At 42.1% G+C, this 23,821-nt stretch overlaps 1 protein-coding gene across 1 annotated transcript in view; it reads right to left on the bottom strand.

The window, feature by feature from the left end:
• LOC135052734 (vomeronasal type-2 receptor 116-like) overlaps positions 1 to 14,890 on the bottom strand; it is an 85,731-nt gene extending 70,841 nt beyond the window's left edge. Inside the window, exons 1-3 of the mRNA XM_063957445.1 lie at positions 14,832 to 14,890; positions 7,769 to 7,868; positions 5,929 to 6,231 (exon numbers count right to left, since the gene is read on the bottom strand). Coding sequence (XP_063813515.1) covers positions 5,929 to 6,231; positions 7,769 to 7,868; positions 14,832 to 14,890 — 462 coding nt within the window. The remainder of the gene's footprint in view (positions 1 to 5,928; positions 6,232 to 7,768; positions 7,869 to 14,831) is intronic.
• Positions 14,891 to 23,821: the final 8,931 nt, after the last annotated feature.

Here is a 23,821-nt window from a genome sequence, read left to right on the forward strand (position 1 = left end):
AGAGTCACCAGTTTCCTAAAACATGCAGTTGTACCACGGACATGTGGACAAGTGGAGCAGGGCAGACTCAGGACTATATTACTGTGACGGCCCACTGGGTAGATGTATTACCTCCCGCAGCAACAACAGCAGCAGCGGCACCAGTAGCAGCATCTCACAAATGCCAACTCATTCCTAGGCAGGCTACTCTTTCTATCACCGCTTTCCATAAGAGGCACTCAGCTGACAACCTCTTACGGAAACTGAGGAACATCATTGCAGATTGGCTTACCCCAATTAGACTCTCCTGGGGATTTGTGACATCGGACAACGCCACCAATATTGAGCGTGCATTACATGTGGGCAAATTCCAACACGTCCCATGTTTTGCACATACAATGCATTTGGTAGTGAATAATTTTTTAAAAACCACAGTGGAGTGCAGGAGATGCTGTCGGTGGCCCGAAGAATTGCGGGCCACTCTTGGCATTCAGGCACCGCGTGCTGAAGACTGGAGCACCAGCAAACACTCTTGAACATGCCCTGCCATCAGCTGAAGCAAGAGGTGGTAACGAGGTGGAATTCAACCCTCTATATGCTTCAGAGGATGGAGGAGCAGCAAAAGACCATTCAAGCCTATACATATGCCTATGATATAGGCAAAGGAAGGGGAATGCACCTTACTCAAGCACAGTGGAGAATGATTTATATGTTGTGCGAGGTTCTCCAACCCTTTGAACTTGCCACACATGAAGTCAGTTCAGACACTGCCAGCCTAAGTCAGGTAATTCCCCTCATCAGGCTTTTGCAGAAGCAGCTGGAGAGAATGAAGGAGGAGGTAAAACAAAGCGATTCCGATAGGCATGTGGGACTTGTGGTTGGAGCCCTTCATTCGCTTGGGTGGTCAATCTGTTGAAATCAGAGCACTACATTTTGGCCACCGTGCTCGATCCTAGGTTTAAAGCCTACGTTGTATCTCTCTTTCCGCCAGACACAAGTCTGCAGATGTTCAAACACCTGCTGGTGAGACACTTGTCAACTCAAGCGGAACGTGACCCGCCAACAGCTCCTCCTTCATTTTCTACCACCACCGGAGCTGACAGGAGAAGGATAACAATTCCAAAACCACCCCTGGTCGTGATGCAGGGCAGTCAGGAGCAAGTGCTGACATCTGGACAGGCTGAAGGACCTTCCAACGATTACTGACATGTCGTCTACTGTCACTGCATATGATTCTGTCACCATTTAAAGAATGGTGGAGGATTATATGAGTGACAGCATCCAAGTTGGCATGTCAGACAGTCCGTACGTATACTGGCAGGAAAAAGAGGCAATTTGGAGGCCCTTGCACAAACTGGCTTTATTTTACCTAAGTTGCTCCAGTGTTTAGGGCAGCCGGTAACCTTGTCAGCGATCGGTGTAGGAGGTTACTTCCAGAAAATGTGGAGAAGATGATGTTCATCAAAATGAATTATAATAAATTTCTCCGTGGAGACATTTACCAGCAATTGCCTCCAGAAAGTACACAGGGACCTGTGATGGTGGATTCCAGTGTGGACGAATTAATAATCTGTGAGGAGGGGGATGTACACAGTGAAAGGGGTGAGGAATCTGACGATGAGGAGGAGGTGGACATCTTGCCTCCGTAGAGCCAAATTGTGCAAGGAGAGATTGATTGCTTCTTTTTTGGTGGGGGCCCAAACCAACCAATCATTTCAGCCACAGTGATGTGGCAGACCCTGTTGCTGAAATGATGGGTTTGTTAAAGTGTGCATGTCCTGATTATACAACATAAAGTTGGGAGGACCCAAGGGCAATTCCATCTTGCACCTCTTTTTTTTATTTATCTTTGCATGATGTGCGGTTTGGGGACTATTTTTTTATCTGCCATCCTGTCTGACACTGCAGTGTCACTCCTAGATGGGCCAGGTGTTTGTGCCGCCCACTTGGGTCGCTTAGCTTAGTCATCCAGCGACCTCCGTGCACATTTTAGGACTAAAAATAATATTGTGAGGTGTGAGGTGTTCAGAATAGACTGGAAATGAGTGGAAATTAGGGTTATTGAGATTAATAATATTATAGAATCAAAATTACCCCAAAATTCTATGATTTAAGCTGTTTTTGAGGTTTTTTTAAAAAAAATCCACCCGAATCCTACATAAATTTGAAAGGAAGGTTTTGCCATAACGCGTCCGAATCCAAAACACGACCACAGAACCGAATCCAAAACCAAAGCACAAAACCCGAAAAATGCCCGCTGCACATCTCTAATAGGAAGGTGATAAAGTACCAACCAACCAACTGCTGTCATTTATCACACACAGCCTGTAACATGACAGATAGGAGCTGAGTCTCTGGTACTTTATCTCTGTCCACTTTATCTCTCTCCACTGCTTAGTAAATAGGCTACTTTGTTCTTAAGGGGGGCATGTACAAAGAAGTGATACAAGTAGAGAATTGAGCGAGTGGAGAAGTTGCCCATGGCAACCAATAAGCTGCTCTGTATGCTTTTATAGTATGCAAATTATAAATGTTACGTCAATGCTGATTGGTTGCATGGGCATCTTCTCCAATGGCTCACTTATCCACTTTATCACTGCTAAGTACATGTCACCCTTAGTTTAGAATGTGCCAAATGCTGACCCTGTCAGTCCTGATATCTCTGAATAGCCCATTTTTCCCCTGACCAGGGATGGTGTGATAGTCAGCAGTTTGCCCCTTGTGTATTCTGTCATCTTCTATGAATGACTGCACAGATACAGTAGAACATATTGTAATGATGATTTTTTTCAACTCTGTTCAGTCTGCTGAAATAAGTAACTTAGGCCCTCATTCCGAGTTGTTCGCTCGCTAGCTGCTTTTAGCAGCCGTGCAGACGCTAAGCCGCCGCCCTCTGGGAGTGTATCTTAGCTTAGCAGAAGTGCGAACGAAAGGATTGCAGCGCGGCTACAAAAAAAAATTAGAGCAGTAGCTTCAGATCTACTCCTAGCTAGCGATCACTTCAGACTATTTAGTTCCTGTTTTGACGTCACGAACATGCCCTGCAATCGGCCAGCCCCTCTCCCGTTTCTCCAGGCACGCCTGCGTTTGTATCTGACACGCCTGCGTTTTTCAGCACACTCCCTGAAAACTGTCAGTTACCTCACAGAAACGCCACATTCCTGTCAATCACTCAGCGATCAGCAGTGCGACTGAAAAGCGTCGCTCGACCTTGTGTGAAACTGCATTGGCTTTTGTGAAAGTACATCGCGCGTGTGCACTGCACCGCATACGCATGTGCAGAAGTGACTATTTTTAGCCTGATCGCTGCGCTGCTAATGACAGCAGCTAGCAATCACCTCGTTAGTCTGCTGATTTAGTGGAAACAATGTGCTAGTTCCATGCCAAAAAAACCACAATCTACTGTAGATGCTAGATCTTCTCCATATGCATATTGCTAGGTAATAAAGGGAACATTACATGTATTTCTATGTAGAGGTTGTTGCTTTGTCAGACAACTTTATTGTTGTTTGTCTTTATGTTTTCCACAGAACTAAGAAAAACTGTTTGACAGAGTAAATGTGACTGATGTAGGACCTGAGAGATTGACATGTTACCATGCGAGGGCCAAAAGTCAGTGTCAAACAATTATCTCTCAATTTATTACATACATACAAATAAAATATCTGGGGTGGTTACTGGGATTGTAACACACAGCAGCACATTGGGAACTTAATTCCAGTGCTCCAGCCAGTCGCTACTAGTATATTGGAGTTTTGGAACAAGCCCTGTACTTCACCAACAGTACTTTCTAGATACAGCAAATCTTCTACAGTATATACAGAAATACACCTACATATCCAGTTCTAGTGATACTTGTGGTAATTCAGATCTGATTGCAGCAGCAAATTTGTTATCTAATGTGCAAAACCATGGGGGTAATTCAGACCTGAACGCTAGGTTGCGTTTTTGTACAGCCTGCGTTCATGTCTGAACTGCGCATGCCTATGCAACGCAATGCACAGGTGTGTTGCACGGGTAAAAATCAGATCGCCGCTCAGCAATGGGTTTGTGTGAACAATCCATTTGCACGCATGAACGCAAGGATATTGACAGGAAGAAGGCATTTGTGGGTGGCAACTGACCGTTTTCAGGGAGTGGTTGCAGGCATGTCCAATGGTTTGCAGGGAGGGTGTCTGACATCAATTCCAGTCCTGGACAGGCTTAAGTGATTGCATTGGCTGAGTAAGTCCTGGGCTGTGCAGAGACTGCATAAGATCTGTATGTATAGCTCTGTTACACATGCGTTTGCACACTTGCACAGCGAAAATACACTCCCCCTGTAGGTGGTGACTATCTGATCGCAGCAGTGCAAAAATCACCTACTAGCAATCAGGTCTGAATTACCCCCCATGTGCACTGCAGGGGGGCAGATATAACATGTGCATGGAGAGAGTTAGATTTGGGTGGGTTATATTGTTTCTGTGCAGGGTTAATACTGGCTGCTTTATATTTACACTGCAATTTAGATTTCAGTTTGGACACGCCCCACCCAAATATAACTCTCTCTGCACATGTTACATCTCCACCACCTGCACTGCACATGGTTTTGCCATTAGCTAACAAATTTGCTGCTGTGATCAGATATGAATGAGGGTCACTGTCCTTTAGTTGTGTCTGAACATGCTACTGTGTATCTGCCAATTACTGCTAATGATCTCTGTGACTTATCTGTCCTCTCCAGTCCTGGCTTTACACTGATGACTTATCTTCCTGAGATGCCTGCCTCAGACATAGATTGTTTCCCATCTGCTCTTCCCACCACCCATGACCATATGTAGATCACTCCTTGACTTCCAACCACATTACCTAATTAGTTTGTCTATGCCTCCTGATATAATATACTCCCGTCTTCTTTGTCACATTAGCTGCTTACCTGGGGGACTATGACATATGCAGCACAGCAGAAAGGACAACATGGAGGGATCAGCGACATGTATATACTGGGTGCGGTATGATATACTGACAGCGGCAACCCACCTGTTGGTATATAAGCAGTGAGGCATCCTGTGTTTGCTGTTCTTGCTGCACTTTGGGCCCGGTGGTGAGATTTGCTCACAATAGATTCTATTCCCACTCGGTAGGTGGTGTGGAACCAACAACTGAGTGTGAATTAGAGGAGGTGTAGGGATTCTGACCGCTGGTAAAATGTCAGAGGTTTTGATTCCGGAGTCAGTCTCCTGAACACCGGAATCCTGACCACAAGCATTATAAGTACATCCTGTTTATACTCTATACCCTGAAGATAAACAAGACCAATACAGACTTATGAGTCTGCAGAACCACTGACTGGATAATGATGTATAATTATGCCACCATTCAATCGATTTGAGCCTAACATCATGGCAATAGTGTTGGCAAATCAAATTCAAGTTCTCAATACGGACAATTATCTCGTTACTCTCTTACATACACACAACTTACTGTTTGTTTTAATTCAAATGTTTTATCTTTATTTTTATGCAGATTCATTCTGTTCAGAGCATGAGCCAGAGCATATACTGACATGTATGTATAGTGGGGCTTCAATTCTGCAACGCCATAAATTGTCCCTGGAAGATGATTTTTGCCACTGCAATTATGTCCAGAAAACTGATACATACGCTGATAAACAGTATTTTTGAAAATATTTTGTGAAAGACATTTATAAAACAGGAGCCAAATATCTTCCAGTATTGGGTCATTTGTTCTTTCAAATGGGATTGCATTGTTAATAAAATTATTAATATTGGGGAATTTTTTAGGAGGTAATATAAAAATTAAGCTACAATTTATGGATGGGAAGAAGATATCATCAAAATATTTTACATAAGTCCATTTGTCACTGAGGATTAATGTAAAATTTTCATTAAAAGCTTCATTCTCAAAAAAAATATTAAAAAAATGCATGGAACCAACACCACACATTACTAGAATTCTAGCTGTAAATTGTTTCATCTCCTGAAGTTTCTTTCTATTAACGTCTAAATCAAAGGAAAGTTTCGTGATAAACTCAATGCAGATCCCTTGTTGGCTCATCAGTTTACTCATTTCTAGTAATTCCATGTCCCCACTACCATCACTTGGTGTAATGACTCCAACCCAGTTCCAACCAAAATGTAGCAGACACTTAACAATAGCTGCATAACGGTCCTGATCATCTGGGACAATCCGGGAAAAAGTTGGATATAATAGTCTGTCATTTAGGACAGGGTCAGTGGCTCCATAATTGATCTATGGAAATGAAATATACTGTTAGAAGTAGTAGCTTAGTATAATAGCAGTAAAAAATGTAATCACTGGGGTAATTAGCAATATTCTAACATGGTACAGTATTTTGTGAATTTGAGATCAGTGCTCCAGCCATATGCTTTTAGTATACTTGAAGTTTTGGAACAACTCCTGCTCTTCAACTATTATTTGGCTGCAAGGAACCTTAAAACCAGATTATCTGAACACATTTATAATGTGAAAAAAGGTTTAGAGACACATACGGTTTCTAAGCACTTCAAAATCAAGCATGCATGTAAACCTTGTCATTTTAAGTCCTTTTGGGGCATCCAAACTATAAAACCAACCCCACGTAATAAAGAAACTGAAGTCACCTTATCCAAAACGGAGATGAAGTGGATTTATAAACTGAAAACTCTAGTACCTTTGGGCCTCAATAGTGATTTTAAACTGAAGTGGTTTTTATGAAAACATTTTTAATTAATTAATTTTTTTAATTAATTAAATGTTTTAATTAACTTTTTTTAATAATTGTATTTTAATTTCTTGCGAAAGAATAATTTTTAAATCGTTTAAATGATTTAGTGGATCTCCGTTAAAGGACTAATTCCGTGTTAAGATCTACCTCATCTCTTCTTTGTAATTATTTATCTCAATCCCATTTAATGTAGATGTTTACATGTGTTTTATAAGAATGTAATATTGATTTCTTATTTTTGAGATATGGATCAAACATGTTGCCGATCATTTGTTATTGAAAACGGGAAATGGAACGCAAGTCACGCTAGTCGTGACACGCAGACGTCACTTCCGGTAATGCCACTTCCGGGATTGTGAAGTGAAGCGCAAACGTCACTTCCGGTGATGTGTACGTGACGGCCGGGAGGACTTCAATGAATCAAACAGCTGTGTCCATTCTCCTAAATCAGTGTGCTATTTAAAGGTTGCTAAGTTGTGCTGTCCCTCACGCTTCTGAAGAAGGATAAATGATCCGAAAGCGCTTAAGCCTGTGGGACCTATCTGTGCGGCATTTACGGAGGATCCGGAGGACACACTTGACAGTTTTGGGACACCTTTAGTTACCGGGACTTTGGGTGACTATATCTCCACACTGTCCGCTGCAGTTTTCTGGATATCTTCTGTTATATGCTGTTTTTTAACCTTTGTTTGTGAGTGCGTCTTGTATTAAATTTATTTTAAATCATATACACAGACGGTATTGCACTATCATTATTTTCTATTTAAGCTTCTTATGGGAACACATTTAAGAAGTAAAAACCAGCCAGAATGAGATTCTGCTTACTACATGCAAATTTACCAGCTATACTATCCCATTGTTAATCAATCTGGAGCTGGAACTATTCTATCAAATTTATTGTGTAAGCCTTTCCTTGACCATCTAAATCTTGTTGTGATAAGGTTGCGCCACTTGGTTTCACTAATTTTGGGTGTATATTATTTGGCTGCAGTCAAAATCCTACACATGGTAAATACACAATGAAGGAAGTATATGTATTTACTGTAGTTCTTGTAATATTACCTTCTCCTTGGATTGTGTGAACCTGCTGCTGCTTACTTGAAAATTACTGTTTTTGGCCCAGACCTCTTTGAATTCTATAGCATCTGCAATCCTGACCTTGCTTGATCAGTGGAGGAATATACAGATGTGTCCACATACACCTTTCCAATAGCCTGTCACGTATGGCACAGTTTAGCATGCCATGGACTCAGAGATTTAGCTATGTTTTGTGATTTTTCTTTATTGGCTTCTTTAACATACTACTTTATACATATTATTATGGCAAACAAAAATTCTAAAATCCATCCACTCGCTACTCGTAAAAAAAAGTTAGCTGTGCTATACATGACGCTCCAACTGTAGCAAAATATATAAGGTGAAAGTGGTCACATCTGTAGCGCAGAGTCCTGTACTGCAGGTGCTCTTCTTGAGACTGTGAGTGAAATGATCCAACCTTATGTAGTCAGCAGAGGACAGGTACACACACCATTTCCATTTCTGAGGAGTCTGGTCAGAAGTGGTCTTCATGGAAGAATTGGGGCCAAAAAGTTATACCTTTGATGTGGAAACTATGCAATCAGCTTCACTATTTATGAAAACATAGGAACTGGGGTACAGAAAAATGGCAGCAGGCGCTCTAGACTGATGATTCAAATGTTGAAATATTTGGCAGTAACAGAAGGCAGATTGTTCACTAAAGGGCTGGAGAGCAGTACAATAATGAGCGTCTGTAGGCAACAGAGAAGCACAGTGGATGCCTTTTGCAGAATATGGACTGCATTTCAGCAAATGGTGTCCTGAATGCTGATTAATACAGACAGGTACTTCTTCAGCATCATGACTATCTGGGATTACGTAATGAGACTGAAGTATTTGAGCAAGCCTACATCCACAGTAAATCTGTATCCAATAACTTAAAAAACCTCCACTGTGAGGAGCAATCAAGTATAAAAATCTACCAAGAAAAGACTACAGTCCTTCAAATGGATCTAAATACAATGTATAAATTCACAGATCCAATTCCTTCCCCTTTCGGATAATCCCCAGTGCATCCAGAGGCCTACGTATGTAGCACAGAAAAGCACATGATTAGGTATTTATCATATCATTTCAAACTCTTTGTACCTAAGCATAGTGTATTTATATAAACCATTTGGTCTCAAAATCTGCATTTAACCCCTGTGGGTACAAAGTCCTCATAGTATATAATTTTCATTTCAAGTTTGGCCAGTGCAGTTTCTGCATCTCGAGTTCTTCAATGTGGTTTAGCTATCTTAATGTCACATATATTTCTCAATTCCTTAATGTCACAGTTATGTTTGTCTTGGAAATGTGCAGAAACGCTATGCCTATCATATCCCTTCCTAATGTTACGATTATATTCATTCAGCCGCTCCTTTAATGATCTACTTGTACTATATGTCCAACATATTGTAGAGCGCAACTGCATTTTAATAAATACACATTTTTGCTCCTACATGTAATAAAATCATTGATTTTTTCTTTTTTATTGTTTACATTTGAAACATATTCAGTAATTTTACTTTCTGTTTTGCACATAATGCGCAAATTTTGATCCCAGTGGGACTATTATATCGGAAGTCTAGTGAGAGTCAGGAACACTAATACAGTTTAACAATCATTTATTTACAATACCATTGACAAGAATTCAAATATACTTATCCACGTTCCTTAAGGTAGTTATATAGGATGGTCAGAGTCCTAGCATAAGGTGTAGTCCCAGGGAGCCTTCTGTCGCTGCATAGCTCATAGGTCTTGTCAGTCAAAGGAATCCTATTGCCAATCTCAGGTCTCAATGGAGGCTGCTATCAGTATGACATGACCCTCTATTTAACCTAGAATTCTAGGAGGTGATCAAAGGATCATATCTCTATACACATGTCATTGGAGTCCCTGGTCACTCGTACAATATTGTGAAATCTGTTGTTGTATTGTATTCTAATGTAAGACAAATAGCCTTTTACCTTTGCGTATTTTAGATGTCTAGGCCACTTGATCAAAGGTAAACATCTATTTGTTGACCACGAATAGACATATTGGGGTATATGCAATTGCGGTCGAATTCCCGAAATTGTCGAAAAACTGGACTTTTTCGCCAAAGAAAAAAAATCGACAATGCAATTCAGTACTTTCCGTCAAAAAAACGGACTTTCAAAATTCGACTTTTGGAAATTCGACATTTGTCAAATTCGAAATTTCTGCAATGGTACAAATGCGGCAATTCGACAAAAGTATATTCAATTGAAGTTTGGAAATTCGACAACAGTGCTTTTAGACAGTAAATTCGTCATTTTCAATCCGCCACACTTTGGTGGGGTAATTGAATAAAACATTTTTAAAACATGTTTTTTTTGGTGTTTTTTTTTTATTGGTAATAGCATATCTATTTATATTAGAAGGGATTAGGTACTTGGATTGTCTTTTTTGTAGGCACAAGTATTATTTATATATTTAAAAAAAAAATATATATATATTTTTTTAGATGGAATGGTAAAATCCCGGAAAAAAATGGCGTGGGGTCCCCCCTCCAAAGCATAACCAGCCTCGGGCTCTTCGAGCTGGTCCTGGTTCTAAAAATCCAGGGAAAAAATGGACAGGAGATCCCCCGTATTTTTAAAATCAGCACCGGGCTCTGCGCCTGGTGCTGGTGCAAAAAAAAAAACGGGGGACAAAAAGAGTAGGGGTCCCCCTGGTACCTGTAGTACTACTGGAAAAAAAATACCCAAATAACCTTCAGCCAATCAGCGAGCGCAACGTCCTGGCACTCTGCTGATTGGCTGCGCGTCTGAGCTGTCAGACAGCGCATCGCAAAGCCTCTCCATTATATTCAATGGTGGGAACTTTGCGGTTAGCGGTGAGGTCACCTGCGGTCAGCGACTGACCGCGGGTAACCCCACCGCTGACGGCAAAGTTCCCACCATTGAAAGTAATGGAGGGAGCTGTGCGATGCGCTGTCTGACAGCTCAGACGCGCATACAGCCAATCAGGTGAGTGCCACGAAGTAGCGCTTCCTGATTGGCTGAAGGGACCTCTGTGACAGCAGTCACGTGGGGTCCCGGAATTCAGGGAAAAGGGTCCCATGTGTAAACATGGGACCCCTTTCAGTCCGGCTTGGTCGGGTGTTCGTTTTTCTTTTTGCCAAGTACGAGGATTTATATCTGGACACTGGATTGAGATGAGTATAATTTTATTTACAGGTACCCCGGATCGTCGGATCAGGAGACGTTGGAGTCGGCATGTCAACATAGGTAAGTATGTGTGTGTCAGCAGGTGTGAAATAAAGTTTTACTCTCAAGGTGTGTGTCTCCTGTTTTTATTTGGGTATTTTTTTTCCAGAAGTACTACAGGTACCAGCGGGCCCGTTTTTCTCCAACATGCTGGTACTTGTGGTTCTCCAAGTACCAGCTTGCGGGGGAGGCTTGCTGGGACTTGTAGTACTACAGGAAAAAAACAATATTCTTGACAACTACTCAAGGCTATCAGCCCCCATCCGCAGCCCTTGTATGGAAGGGACAGCCTCAGGCTTCACCCCTGGCCCTTGGGTGGCTGGGGGGGACCCCTTGATTGAAGGGGTCCCCACTCCCCCAGGGTACCCCGGCCAGGGGTGTCTAGTTGGATATTTAATGCCACGGCCGCAGGGCGCTGTATAAAAGTGACCCCCGGCTGTGCATTATCTGTCCAGCTAGTGGAGCCCGATGCTGGTGTAAAAAATATGGGGGACCCCTACTCTTTTTGTCCCCCATATTTTTTGCACCAGCAACAGGAACAGAGCCCGGTGCTGGTTTTAAAAATACTGGTGATCCCCTGTCCATTTTTTTCCCGAATTTTTAGAACCAGGACCAGCTCGAAGAGCCCGAGGCTGGTTATGCTTTGGAGGGGGGACCCCACGCAATTTTTTTGGGGTTTTTTCCAGTTTTTTACCGTTTTTTTTAAAAATCAGATCAAAATCCGTCAAATCGGCCGTTTTTCGACAGCGGGACTGTCTAATCCGTTTTTCATTGAATATGGTGAATTTCGGCACCCACTTGCCAGAATTCAATGGTCGAATTGTGTCGAATAAAAATACGGGCGAAAAATTTCAGCGATTCGCCGCTAATTGCATATACCCCATTGTCTGGCACACATTCTCTGTATGCTCCCAGTGTGACTAGGTGGACGGATCATGCTGACTACGCTGGAATGCGATGGAGCCGCATCAGATGAGCGTGGCTCCATCTGTACAAAAAAGTTACTAACAGGGACATGATACAAACTACCGGATATTAGTGTGAATGGGGAATTACAACTCTTGCAGCAAATCAAAAATGCTGCAAGACTGGGGAAGGTACTAATCATTAGTGATTTTAACTATCTGGATATAAATTGGAAAACCAAATCAGATGATACAGCCAGGGAAAACAAGTTCTTAACAATGCTAAAAAATCATTATTTGTCTCAAGTAATCTAAGAACCAACTAGACTAAGGACTATACTGGATCTGGTACTAACTAATAATGTGGCGATAATATCAAATACTAAAGTAGGGGAGACCTTGGGAAAAAGCGATCATAATACAGAATGGTTACATTCGACAATAGTTTCAAAAACAGCTCTATATGGGCACAACTAAGATCTTAAACTTTAGAAAAGCAAAATTCAAAATGCTGAAACATACACTAAAGGAAATTAATTGGAAAACTATGGGGGTTATTCAGAGTTGATCACAGCAGCAAAGCTGTTATCAGGTGGGCAAAACCATGTGCACTGCGGGTGTGGCAGATATAACATTTGCAGAGATAGTTAGGTTTGGATGGGTTATTTTGTTTTTGTGCAGGGTAAATACTGTCTGCAATTTAGATTTCAGTTTTAACACCCCCCACCTAAATCTAACTCTCTCTACACATGTTATACCTTCCCCCGCTGCAGTGCACATGGTTTTGCTCAACTGCTAATAAATTTGCTGCTGCAATCAACACTGAATTAGGCCCTTTGTTTCATTTTAAGGATCCAGATGAAATGTGGGAGGCTTTCAAAACTTTACTGAATAAGAACATTGAAAAGTTCATTCCCATGTGCAGCAAACGTAGGAGTAGTAAATTCAAACCAATGTGGCTTTATAAAAGGATAAGGTACAAATAAATTAAAATAGGCATGCGTTCAAATCATTTAAATCCACCGGGAAGGCAGAATCATTCCAATAATACAAAGAATGTAACATAAAATGAAAAAAGGAATCAGAGCTGCTAAAATTGAAAACAATTAAAGTACTGTATATAAACAGTGAAAGGTTAAAAAAGGGGAACATAGGACCATTATAGGGTGAGTTGGGTGTCTTGATTAATGAGGACAAAGAAAACGATGAATTATTTAACTTTTTTTTCATAGGTATTTACTAGAGAGGTTCAGTTTGTTGGAGTAATGCACAACAAAAGCCATGATAAGGTCCCGTTGCTAAGTGCTTTGTTAAATGAGTAAGTAGTCCAGGAGAGACTAAGTAAAATTAAGATAAATAAATCTCCAGGTCCTGATGGTCTTCATCCAAAGATTCTTATGGAGCTTCACTCAGAATTAGCAAAGCCTTTATATTTGATTTTCTATGATACAATTCCATCAGTCTTGGAACCAAAGGGCTGGTGTATAGCAGAGGAAGTCCCAATATTTAAAAAGGGAACTAAAACTCATCCCGGAAATTATAGACTTGTAAGTTTGACAAATATAATGGGAAAAATATTGGCAGGTACATTATAATAAGGTATAGCATACAGGAGTTCTTGGAGACCTCCAAAGTTATTAATAGGAACCATCACGGTTTTGTGAGGAATAGGTATTGTCAGACTAACTTAATTAGTGTACAGTATATGAAAAAGTAAGTGATAATGTAGATCAGAGAAAGCAGTACTGGAACTGATGTCAGACACCCACCCTGCAAACGCTTGGACACACCTGTGTTTTTTCAAATATTCCCAGAAAATGGTCAGTTGACACTCACAAACACCTTCTTCCTGTCAATCTCCTTGCAATCGGCCGTGCGAATGGATTCTTCGTATAATCCATCGCCCAGCAACTATCCGCTTTGTACTCGTATAATGCACCTATGCATTGCGGTGCATACGCATGTGCAGTTCTGAACTGATCGCAGCGCAGCAAAAATCCAAGTGTGTGATCAGGTCTGAATGATCCCTAATGTGTACATTTCTGGGGTTATACTATAAAAAAGATATCATGGAACTTGAAAAGGTTCTGAGGCGAGCCACCAAATTGATTAAGGGGTTAGAGGAACTGGAATATGAGTAAATGCTTGCTAGGTTAGATATGTTTACACTCAAAAAGAGGCATCTAAGAGGAGAAATTATTGATACTTACAAATTTATAGCGGGACAATACAAAGAGCTATCAGGCGATTTAAAAAAAATCTGTACACTGAACACGCGGTCACCCTCTGATGTTAGAGGAGAAAAACATTTTATACCCAATGCAGGACAGGACTCTTCACAGTAAGTGCAGTAAGGATTTGGAATTCTCTGCCAGAAAATGTAGTATTAGTGGAATCAGTCAATATGTTTAAAAATGGATTAGATAAATTTCCTAACCAAAAGAAATATCCCAGTATTTAGCATTTAAAAAAGAACATATTTGAGAAATATTGTGAATTACAGTTTTTAGTTAAACTTATTAACATAGCTACACCAGGGTCATTATAGGGGTATGGGACTCAGGGTGGACAGTGTCTAGGTTGACACCCAATAGGTTGACACCTATTGGTCTACAGTGGCTAGGTCGACACTTGAAATATGTCGACATGAACAAGGTCGGCAAGAAAAAATGTTGACAAGTTTTGATGTTTTTTGTGTTGTTTTCTTCGTAAAGTGATGAGGAACCTCAATTAGTGCCCCGTGTCCCTTCGCATGACTCTCTTCACTTCGGGCAAGGTGCTTCGCTATGCTACCGCTGTGCTCGGCACAGGTTACAGGTCCCAATTGTAGTCCACATGGAAAAAAACAAAGAGGAATTTTGACATGGATTGGGTCTCTATATTATTGTGCATCTTTATTAGTTGCTTTATTACCACATACTGGTATCTTACACAACAACCATCCCTCTGGCATCATGGGCTGAATCAGGAGAGCCGGTTACTTCACTCATGTTTATAAATGTCATTATATTTATCAGCCAAATTGCCCAATATTGTGCTCTGGTGCTATCTATTGCATAGTAATAGATTACGTTTGATGTTTATAAGTATAAATATGTGCTCTATTCAGCTCATTAAGCTGCTGCTGGTGCTCTGATTGTTCCTGCAGGGTTATCTCAGTCAGGTGATGAATTGTATTGTGTAGGTGGGAGCAGAACATATCATAACCATGGTCACCCATTTTTGATACTTCTACACTGCCCCATATGTTTTTGGGTACTCAAAAAGTCATCACTAACAATTTCCTATTATTAGAAAGAGCTTAGAAATCAAAATTGATCATCTAAGATCAGTCTAAACAGTTTGGGATTTGGGGTTTGATTTGGAGTTCGATTTAGAGTTCAATATCAAATTGAACTTTCTTAAATTAGGGGATTTCATGTTGGTCTATGGGAAAACATTGATATTTTTAAGAAATGTGATTTCTATTGGGATATGAGTTGAATCTGTCTTTATTATTGACATTTTATTTGGTCTTTAATAAATCAACTAAAACCCACATTGAATGGAAATCAAATTGAAACAGAATGCTAAATCACTTAAATCACCAAAATCCAACTTTAGTAAATTTGGCCCTTGGTTTCAAAATATTTGGAAAAAAAGATGTATTAGCACCTCGACTTTTAAAAACCAGCATCAGGCTCCACTAGTCCACAGCCAAGTGTCACAACTGAGGGCTGAGGCTGACTGAGGGAAGCCTCAGATGTAGGGGCTGGCATGTAGGTGAACCATTGAGATTGAGATTAGGTTCCTAGACATACAGGATGTTAGAACACCATAAACCCGAAGGCGTGACCACAACAATGGAGTAAAATATAACAGTCAGTTTATTGAACACACAGTATAAATCTTGGCAATGAGAAATCCTCAACAGTGAGTGCAGAATGAAAATGCCGTACAGTTCCTGGGAATGTAACTGGTATTTGAGACTGTGGCTATGCAGAACAAGAAAACAAAGTCCTTTCCAAAATCCGGAGTTGGAAAGTCCGTGGCCACAGCTAACTGCTGTAATGAGGAATGAGCAAGTACTGCACAGTAGGTGGCAGACAGGAGACTGGGATAGGCACTGATACACTGAGGTTGAAAAGCTGTAGGTAGGATTGCCAGAGACTACTGGACGAAACTGGTGTGAGGAAAGATGTGCTGAACTCACCACTGGAGCAACAGTTCGATGGTGAGCATCGATAGATACTGTGGTCCGATGTTGTGTGGAATGATATGCAGGATGATATATGAATACCGCTGGAGATGATATGATGCACCGCTGTAGGCAGATGGTAACACCAATCCCTGCTGGAGGCTGAAAGCGATGTAAGTGACATGCTGGAAGCTTGAAGCCAGTGACACTTTACCACAGAAGCTAGTGAACGATGCTGTAGATAATGGAAGCAATAACGATACCAGGACACCACTGGAAGCTGGAGGCAGAATAGAACCAATGCTAGAAGCCGATGTCAGGACCGCAGCAGTAGAAAGCCAGGAAGCAGAGCTGGAACACTGCAGGATTCAGGCTGCACCGCAGGATGGTGATTGCTGCCGGTATTTTGTAGAAGCTGAATCACAGGAGCTGGAATATCTGGAAAGTCAAGCTGAGAATTCACCAATCAGGAGAGACATGTATGCAGGATTGACAACCAAAGCACTGACGATTATTCAGCCCTGGAGCAGGATATTTGTACTAGCTGATGAGCAAGGATTGGCTGGATAATTAAGGCAGAGTCCAGACTGCAGAGGATAGGCTGAAAACAACATGTGATGAAAAACAAACATGGCTGCGCCCATGTTTGAAACTGGAGGGAAAGTCTTTGTACTTACATGTGAGAACCGGCAGTAATGGCGGCGGAGGCCGTGCATGGTAGGAGACGCCGTACTTTAAACAAATGGATATTTTGTATAATGTGGCCGATGTACCGAGGAGCAAACTTCATACTTGGAACTCTTAAACTCAGATTTTTAGTAGACAGCCAAATACGGTCACCTGGTTTGAGGGCTGGAATTGCTCTACCCTTCTTGTCTGCAAACTTTTTGTACCTTGAGGAAGCTTTCAAGAGAGCTGTCTGGATATTCTTCCAGTTTTTAGAAAACTGACAAAAGGCGACATCAGCTGCAGGTACTGCTGTTGCTGGAAGCGGTTGAAACTCTGGAACCTTTGGATGGAGACCGTAACTGGCAAAGAATGGCGTAGAAGAGGATGAAGAGTGGTACTGGTTATTATGACATAATTCGGCCCATGGAAGAAGATGAATCCAGTTGTCTTGAGAAGATGATATTTAAATTCAGAGGAAGGACTCCAAGTCCTGATTCACCCTTTCGGTTTGCCCATTTGTTTGGGGGTGATAAGCGGTGGAAAACTTTAGCTTGACTTGGAGTGGTGAACACAGACTTCGCCAGAATTTGGCTACGATCTGGACACCTCTATCAGAGATAATCTCTTCTGGAAGACCATGTAGTCTGAAAATTTCTTGAATAAAAACTTGAGCCAGCTTGGAAGCTGATGGAAGACCGGTGAGAGAAACGAAGTGATCCATCTTGGTGAACCGGTCAACTGCAACCCAGATGTATTATATTTGTTACATTCAGGAAGATCTGAAATAAAGTCCATAGATAAATGGGTCCATGGGCGATGAGGAAACGACAAGGGTACCAGTTGTCCAGCGGGCAACTGGCGAGGTACCTTGTGCTGGGCACATTTAGGGCAGGATGCGATAAACTCTGCAGTGTCTTTCTTCAGGGTCGGCCACCAGTATGATCTGGAAATCAATTTAAAGGTTTTCTAAATACCCGCATGTCTGGAGAAGTGAAAGGAATGCACCCACTGCAAGAGCTTCCTTCTAAGGGACGGTTTCACATAGCTTTTCCGTGGCGGATGCATAGAGTCCACTCTCTCAGCGGAGAATACCACTGGATCGAGAATGGGATATTTACCAGTAGACTCAGACTAATTTTCTTGCTCCCAGGAGCGGGAAAGAGCATCAGCCTTACGATTCTGTGACCCTGGACAAAATGAAAGTTTAAAGTCAAACCTGGAAAAGAAGAGTGCCCATCTGGCTTGACGAGAGTAGAGGCATTGGGTGGCATTTAAGTACAGAAGGTTCTTGTGGTCTGTGTGGATAGTGATGGTATGAGAAGCTCCCTCCAGTAGATATCTCCATTCTTCATGAGCGAGTTTAATAGCTAAAAGTTCTTGATCACCAATGGCATAATTACGCTCAGCAGACGAGAACTTCTGTGAGAAGAAGCCATAGGGATGTAAGTGGCCATCCTCGTCTGTTTGAGAGAGCACAGCGCCGACTCTGACTGAAGAGGCATCCACCTCTAAGGTGAAGGGTGAGCTGGTATTAATCTTTTTCAGAACTGGAGTGGAGACAAACTTCTGTTTTAGTAGATAAAAAGCTTGAGTAACTTCTTCCGACCACTTGGAGGGATTAGCACCTATTCTTGTAAGAGCAGTGAGAGGTGCTACAATAGTAGAGAAGCCCCGAATGAACCTCCTGTAATAATTGGTAAACCCCAGAAATCTTTGAACACCCTTGAGAGTTGTGGGTATTCGCCAATCATGGATAGCCTGAAGTTTCTCAGGATCCATCTCTAATCTGGAACCGGACACGGTGTACCCCAGAAACGGAATTGACTTGACCTTGAACACACATTTTTCCAATTTACAATAGAGATGGTTGGCACGGAGATGGGACAGAACTTCCTTGACCCAATGATGATGCTCCTTTTTGTCATTAGCAAAGATAAAAATATCATTGAGGTAGACCACAACATGTCGGTAGAGGACATCACAAAAAATGTTGTTCACAAAATGTTGGAATACTGCTGGAGCATTACTTAGTCCAAAAGGCATGATGAGGTACTCGTAATGTCCATCACGGGCGTTAAACGCGATCGTTTACTCGTCACCCTTACGGATACGTATGAGATTGTATGCACCCCTCAGGTCCAACTTGGAAAAGATGGTGGCTCCACTGACACGATAAAAAAGCTCGGAGATAAGAGGCAAAGGATACTGATTTTTCACTGCGATGTCGTTGAGCCCACAGTAGTCAATACAGGGTCGCAGACCACCATCTTTCTTTTTCACAAAGAAGAAGCCTGTGCCAACCGGTGAGGAGGAAGGTAGAATGAAACCTTTGGCAAGGTTTCCTTTTATATACTCTTCCATGGAGTGTGTCTATGGAAGCGACAACGGATAGGTGCATCCTCGAGGTGGAGACTTCCCTGGAATGAGATCAATGGGACAATCCCACTCCCTGTGAGGAGGAAGAATATCTGCAGAGAATTTACTAAAAACATCAGTGAAATCTTGGTACGGTGAAACATCTGTAGACTTGGAAGAAGAGGTGCAAGCTGGAAGTACCTTTTTATAAGACAAGTCTCTGAACAGGAAGGACTCCATGTAAAGATATGTGTAATCTTTCAATCAGTTTGTGGATTATGGAGACGAAGCCATAGAAGGCCTAGAACCACAGGATGCATGGCTTTTGGAATGATCAGAATAGATATCAACTCAGAGTGAAGAGCTCCTAACTTCAGACGGATAGGCAGGTTCTTAAGATTAATGACTGAGTCGGAAATCCTGCTGCAATCCACCACAGTCAGGCATATGGAGGATGAGAGTCTCTCGGTGGGTAGGGACCACTGCTCAACAAATTCCGCAGTCACAAAGTTTCCGGCTGCTCCAGAATCCAACAGAGCGATGAGATTCCTGGAGCGCTGAGATGCCTGAAGAGAAACTGGAAGGTTACAGTTACATAAAGATTGAGAGGAATTAATTACTCCTAGCTGACCCTCTCCTTGATTGGCTAGGATTTGGAGTTTCCCTGACGCTTCGGACAAGCGTTGATGACATGAGATGGAGCAGTACAATATAGACACAGGTGTTCTGATAAGCGTCTTCTATGCTCTGCAGGAGACAGACGAGAGTATGTTGTACTGCATGGGCTCATCTTTGGGTGGAGATAACTGACGAGGAGGTATAACACTGGAGGTTTTAAGAAGTGTGGACCATCATCGTTCAATTGCCCTTTCACAGAATCTGAGATGAACTTTGATGCATAGGGATATGAGCTCATCAATTTCAGGAGGTAAGTCTCTAGTAGCAAGCTCATCTTTAATTCGCTCAGAAAACCCTTGCCAGAAAGCTGTGTAGAGAGCGTCATCATTCCATGAGAGTTTACATGAAATGATCTGGAATTGTACTAAATATTGACTGACTGTACATGTTCCCTGATGTAGCTGGAATAGATCAGTGGAGGCAGATGTCACATGTCCTGGCTCGTAGAACATGCGCCTGAAGGTTGCCACGAAAATTGTATAGGAAGAAATCAGGACATCAGACTTCTCCCATAGAGGTGAGTCCCAATCCAGAGCAGGACCACTGAGGAGGGAGATGATGTAGGTAACCTTGGTGAGGTCGGTTGGAAAGTTGTCATGCTGCAACTCAAAGTGAATTTCACACTGGTTTAGAAAACCTTGACAGGCTTCAGGGGAACCATCAAACTTGGCTTGTGTCAGCAGATGAAGACGAGGAGCAGAAACGGGACTTGTGGGTGGGGTTACCACCAAAGGTACTGTAGTCGGCACACTGAACGCCCCTGGACCACAGAGGGTTGTTTGAATCCCATCCAGCCAGGAGGAGAGGTCCTGGAGACAGCAAATCACTTGCCTCCTGATGTTCTAAACGGGCTGCAAGTTGTTTTATCAGGCTGATAGCTTGGCCCTGGTCTCTGGCTGTATCCATATGGTCAGTGCTTACTGTCACAACTGAGGGCTGAGGATGACTGAGGGAAGCCTCAGATGCAAAAGCTGGCATGTAGGTGAACCGTTGAGATGAGATTAGTTTGCTAGACATACAGGATGTTAGAACACCATGAACCTGAAGGCGTGACCACAACAACGGAGTAAAATTAAACAGTCAATTTATTGAACACACAGTATACATCTTGGCAATAAGATATCCTCAACAGTGAGTGCAGAATGAAAATGCAGTACAGTTCCTGGGAATGCAACTGGTATTTGAGACTGTGGCTATGCAGAACAAGATAACAAAGTCCTTTCCAAAATCCGGAGTTGGAAAGTCTGTGGCCACAGCTAACCGCTGTATTGAGGAACGAGCAAGTACTGCCCAGTAGGTGGTAGACAGGAGACTGGGATAGGCACTGATACACTGAGGTTGAAGAGATGTAGGTAGGATTGCCAGAGACTACCGGACGGAACTGGTGTGAGGAAAGATGTGCTTAACTCACCACTGGAGCAACAGTTCGATGGTGAGCATTGATGGATACTGTGGTCCGATGTTGTGTGGAATGATATGCAGGACGATATATGAATACTGCTGGAGATGATATGAAGCACCGCTGTAGGCAGATGGTAACACCAATCACTGCTGGAAGCTGAAAGCGATGTAAGTGACATGCTGGAAGCTTGAAGCCAGTGACACTTTACCACAGAATAACAAAAGAACAATACTTTGAAAAATTGTGCGCACTAGGTAGAAGTGCAGCTGAACAATTCACACATAAATGTGCACCCAAAAACACATTTAGATTAGTACATTTGGAAGAAGATAGTGTGAACAGATAATAGCGCTCTCCAACCACCATGAAAAAGGAGAAGACCTTTTGTCAGTGCAACAATAATAATAAAAACAAATCACCCTATTAATGGATGAAATAAATGCCAGTGGAATAGTCATAGGCATCCAGCTCAGTCCTTATAGAATAGTCGATCATCCGTTCTTATATCTTTTCTGAATAGCCGTGAACACCTGAAAAAAAGTATCTCTCTAGTCCCTGTTGCAAGGGACAAATTGAGAGATACTTATAAGGAACAGATATAGTGTAGACGTCCTTAAAATAAAGACAACTTTTTATTCTTTCAAGGTTCCACTTACAGAAAGACAAAATTAAAACAGCATAACATATACTCAGTGGGATATATCACCAATCCAGATGGCACAAGAAAGGGGGGAAACCTCTGACACCCGATGTATGTGGTGAGGATGGGTCCCGGTTCCGGATACACGGCTCCCAATACAAGAGGTCCTCCCAGGAGATTGGATCAGCCCACGAGACACACAGCAGACACGAGCCACGCTCTACGCGTTTCGGACCGTTGGTCCTTCGTCAGAAGCGTGGTTTAAAATGGCTTGAGTCCCCTTATTTAAACCCTACAAACGAGTGTCCTCAGCTGGGGTTCATTGCCGCTAATCGGCAAAAAAACCCGGTGACGCGCTTCCGTTCTCGGACGCGTTACCGGAAGCGGAAGTCCTCTGCGGTCCATATGCGTTCCACCAATGCCGGAAATGTCCTCCTTCGTGCGTTCCACTCGATGATCAGTCGCACAATTCTTTCAGCAAGGTGGTATACAATGTCCATAGCAGAAAAAAGTCCACAAGCCCTAGGGCTCAGTCCAGGTATATACAAAAAATAGAATAATAAACAAGTATAAATAAACCATAACAGTTAGTTTACAAATTAAAATTAGTTAAGGTAAGAAACATTTGAGTTCAAATTCACCGTTTAGGCCCCTCGGAACAAGGGTCCCCAAACGGTGAATCCACCTCATCTCAGCCTGTGCCAGTCTTTTTTCTATATCTCTGGTTCTCCAGACTGGGAGGATCAACTGAATAGCACAGAAAATTTTTAAAAAACATTCCTTAGTGTTATGGATTTTTTTTAAATGTGAAGAAACTGTGTGGGTTTCTAGGCCTTTGCGTATATTGTAGATGTGTTCAGCCCATCTCACCTTGGCACATCTACTTGTTCTCCCAACATAAAACAAACCACATGCACACTCCAGGATGTATACAACATTTCTGGAGTGGCACGTGATGAATTCCCTTATTGGGTATACCTGGCCATTCACTTTAAATTCAGTTATTTTTCTCAAAGGGGATTTCACAGTCTTACACATCAGGCAGTCGCCGCAACGGTGAAAACCCTTAGTCCTTATGCTTTGCCTGGACTCGCTCTCTACACTGCTCCTAACCAGTTGGTCCTTTAGAGATGGTGCCCTTCTATATACGAAGACAGGCTTCTCTGGTAACAGGGGTCCGAGAATTGCATCTTGTTTGAGGATGTTCCAATTGGATCGGAACACCCGCTCTATTCTCTTGTGTGACTGATTGAATTGGCTGATGAAGGCCCACTGGAATTTCCCATTATTCGACTCTTTTGATTTACATTTGGTTTCCAATAAAGTGTTTCTCTCTATATTGGATACTCTTGATCTTGCTTTATCCAATAAACTGGTGGAGTATCCTTTCTTGATGAAACGGTTCGAAATCTCATCAAACTGTTGATCACAGATATGTATATCCGTGCAGTTCCTCTTAATTCTTGCAAACTGGCTGAAGGGAATCCCATCCAGCTAGTTCGCATGGTGCTCACTCGTTCTATCTATAAAGCCATTAGAGTCTGTGCTCTTCCTATATGTTTTGGTATTGACCTTCCCATTGGCAATATAGATACTCAAATCTAAAAAAGAAACCTCCATGTCACTGATGGTGAAAGTAAACTTGATTGACATGTCATTAGTGTTAAGCTCATCACAAAAAAGTTGAAGGGAAGCATTATCCCCCCTCCACACAAAAAACACGTCGTCAATATAACGCTGCCATGACACCAGGCCCGACCCCAGCTCACCACCGGGCCAGATGTATGTTTCCTCCCAGTAGGCCATGAACAAATTTGCATAGCTGGGGGCGAACCTGGTGCCCATGGCAGTGCCGACACGTTGCAAATAAAACGTACCATCAAAATTAAATAATTATTCAGTAAAATAAATTTGATACTGTCCAGAATAAACTCTTTCAATATTTCGCTCATAGAGCTGGAGTTCAAAAAGTAGGAAACCGCAGTGAGACCTTGGTGTAG

The sequence above is a fragment of the Pseudophryne corroboree genome, chromosome 1, assembly GCF_028390025.1.
Source record: "Pseudophryne corroboree isolate aPseCor3 chromosome 1, aPseCor3.hap2, whole genome shotgun sequence".
NCBI lineage: Eukaryota > Metazoa > Chordata > Amphibia > Anura > Myobatrachidae > Pseudophryne > Pseudophryne corroboree.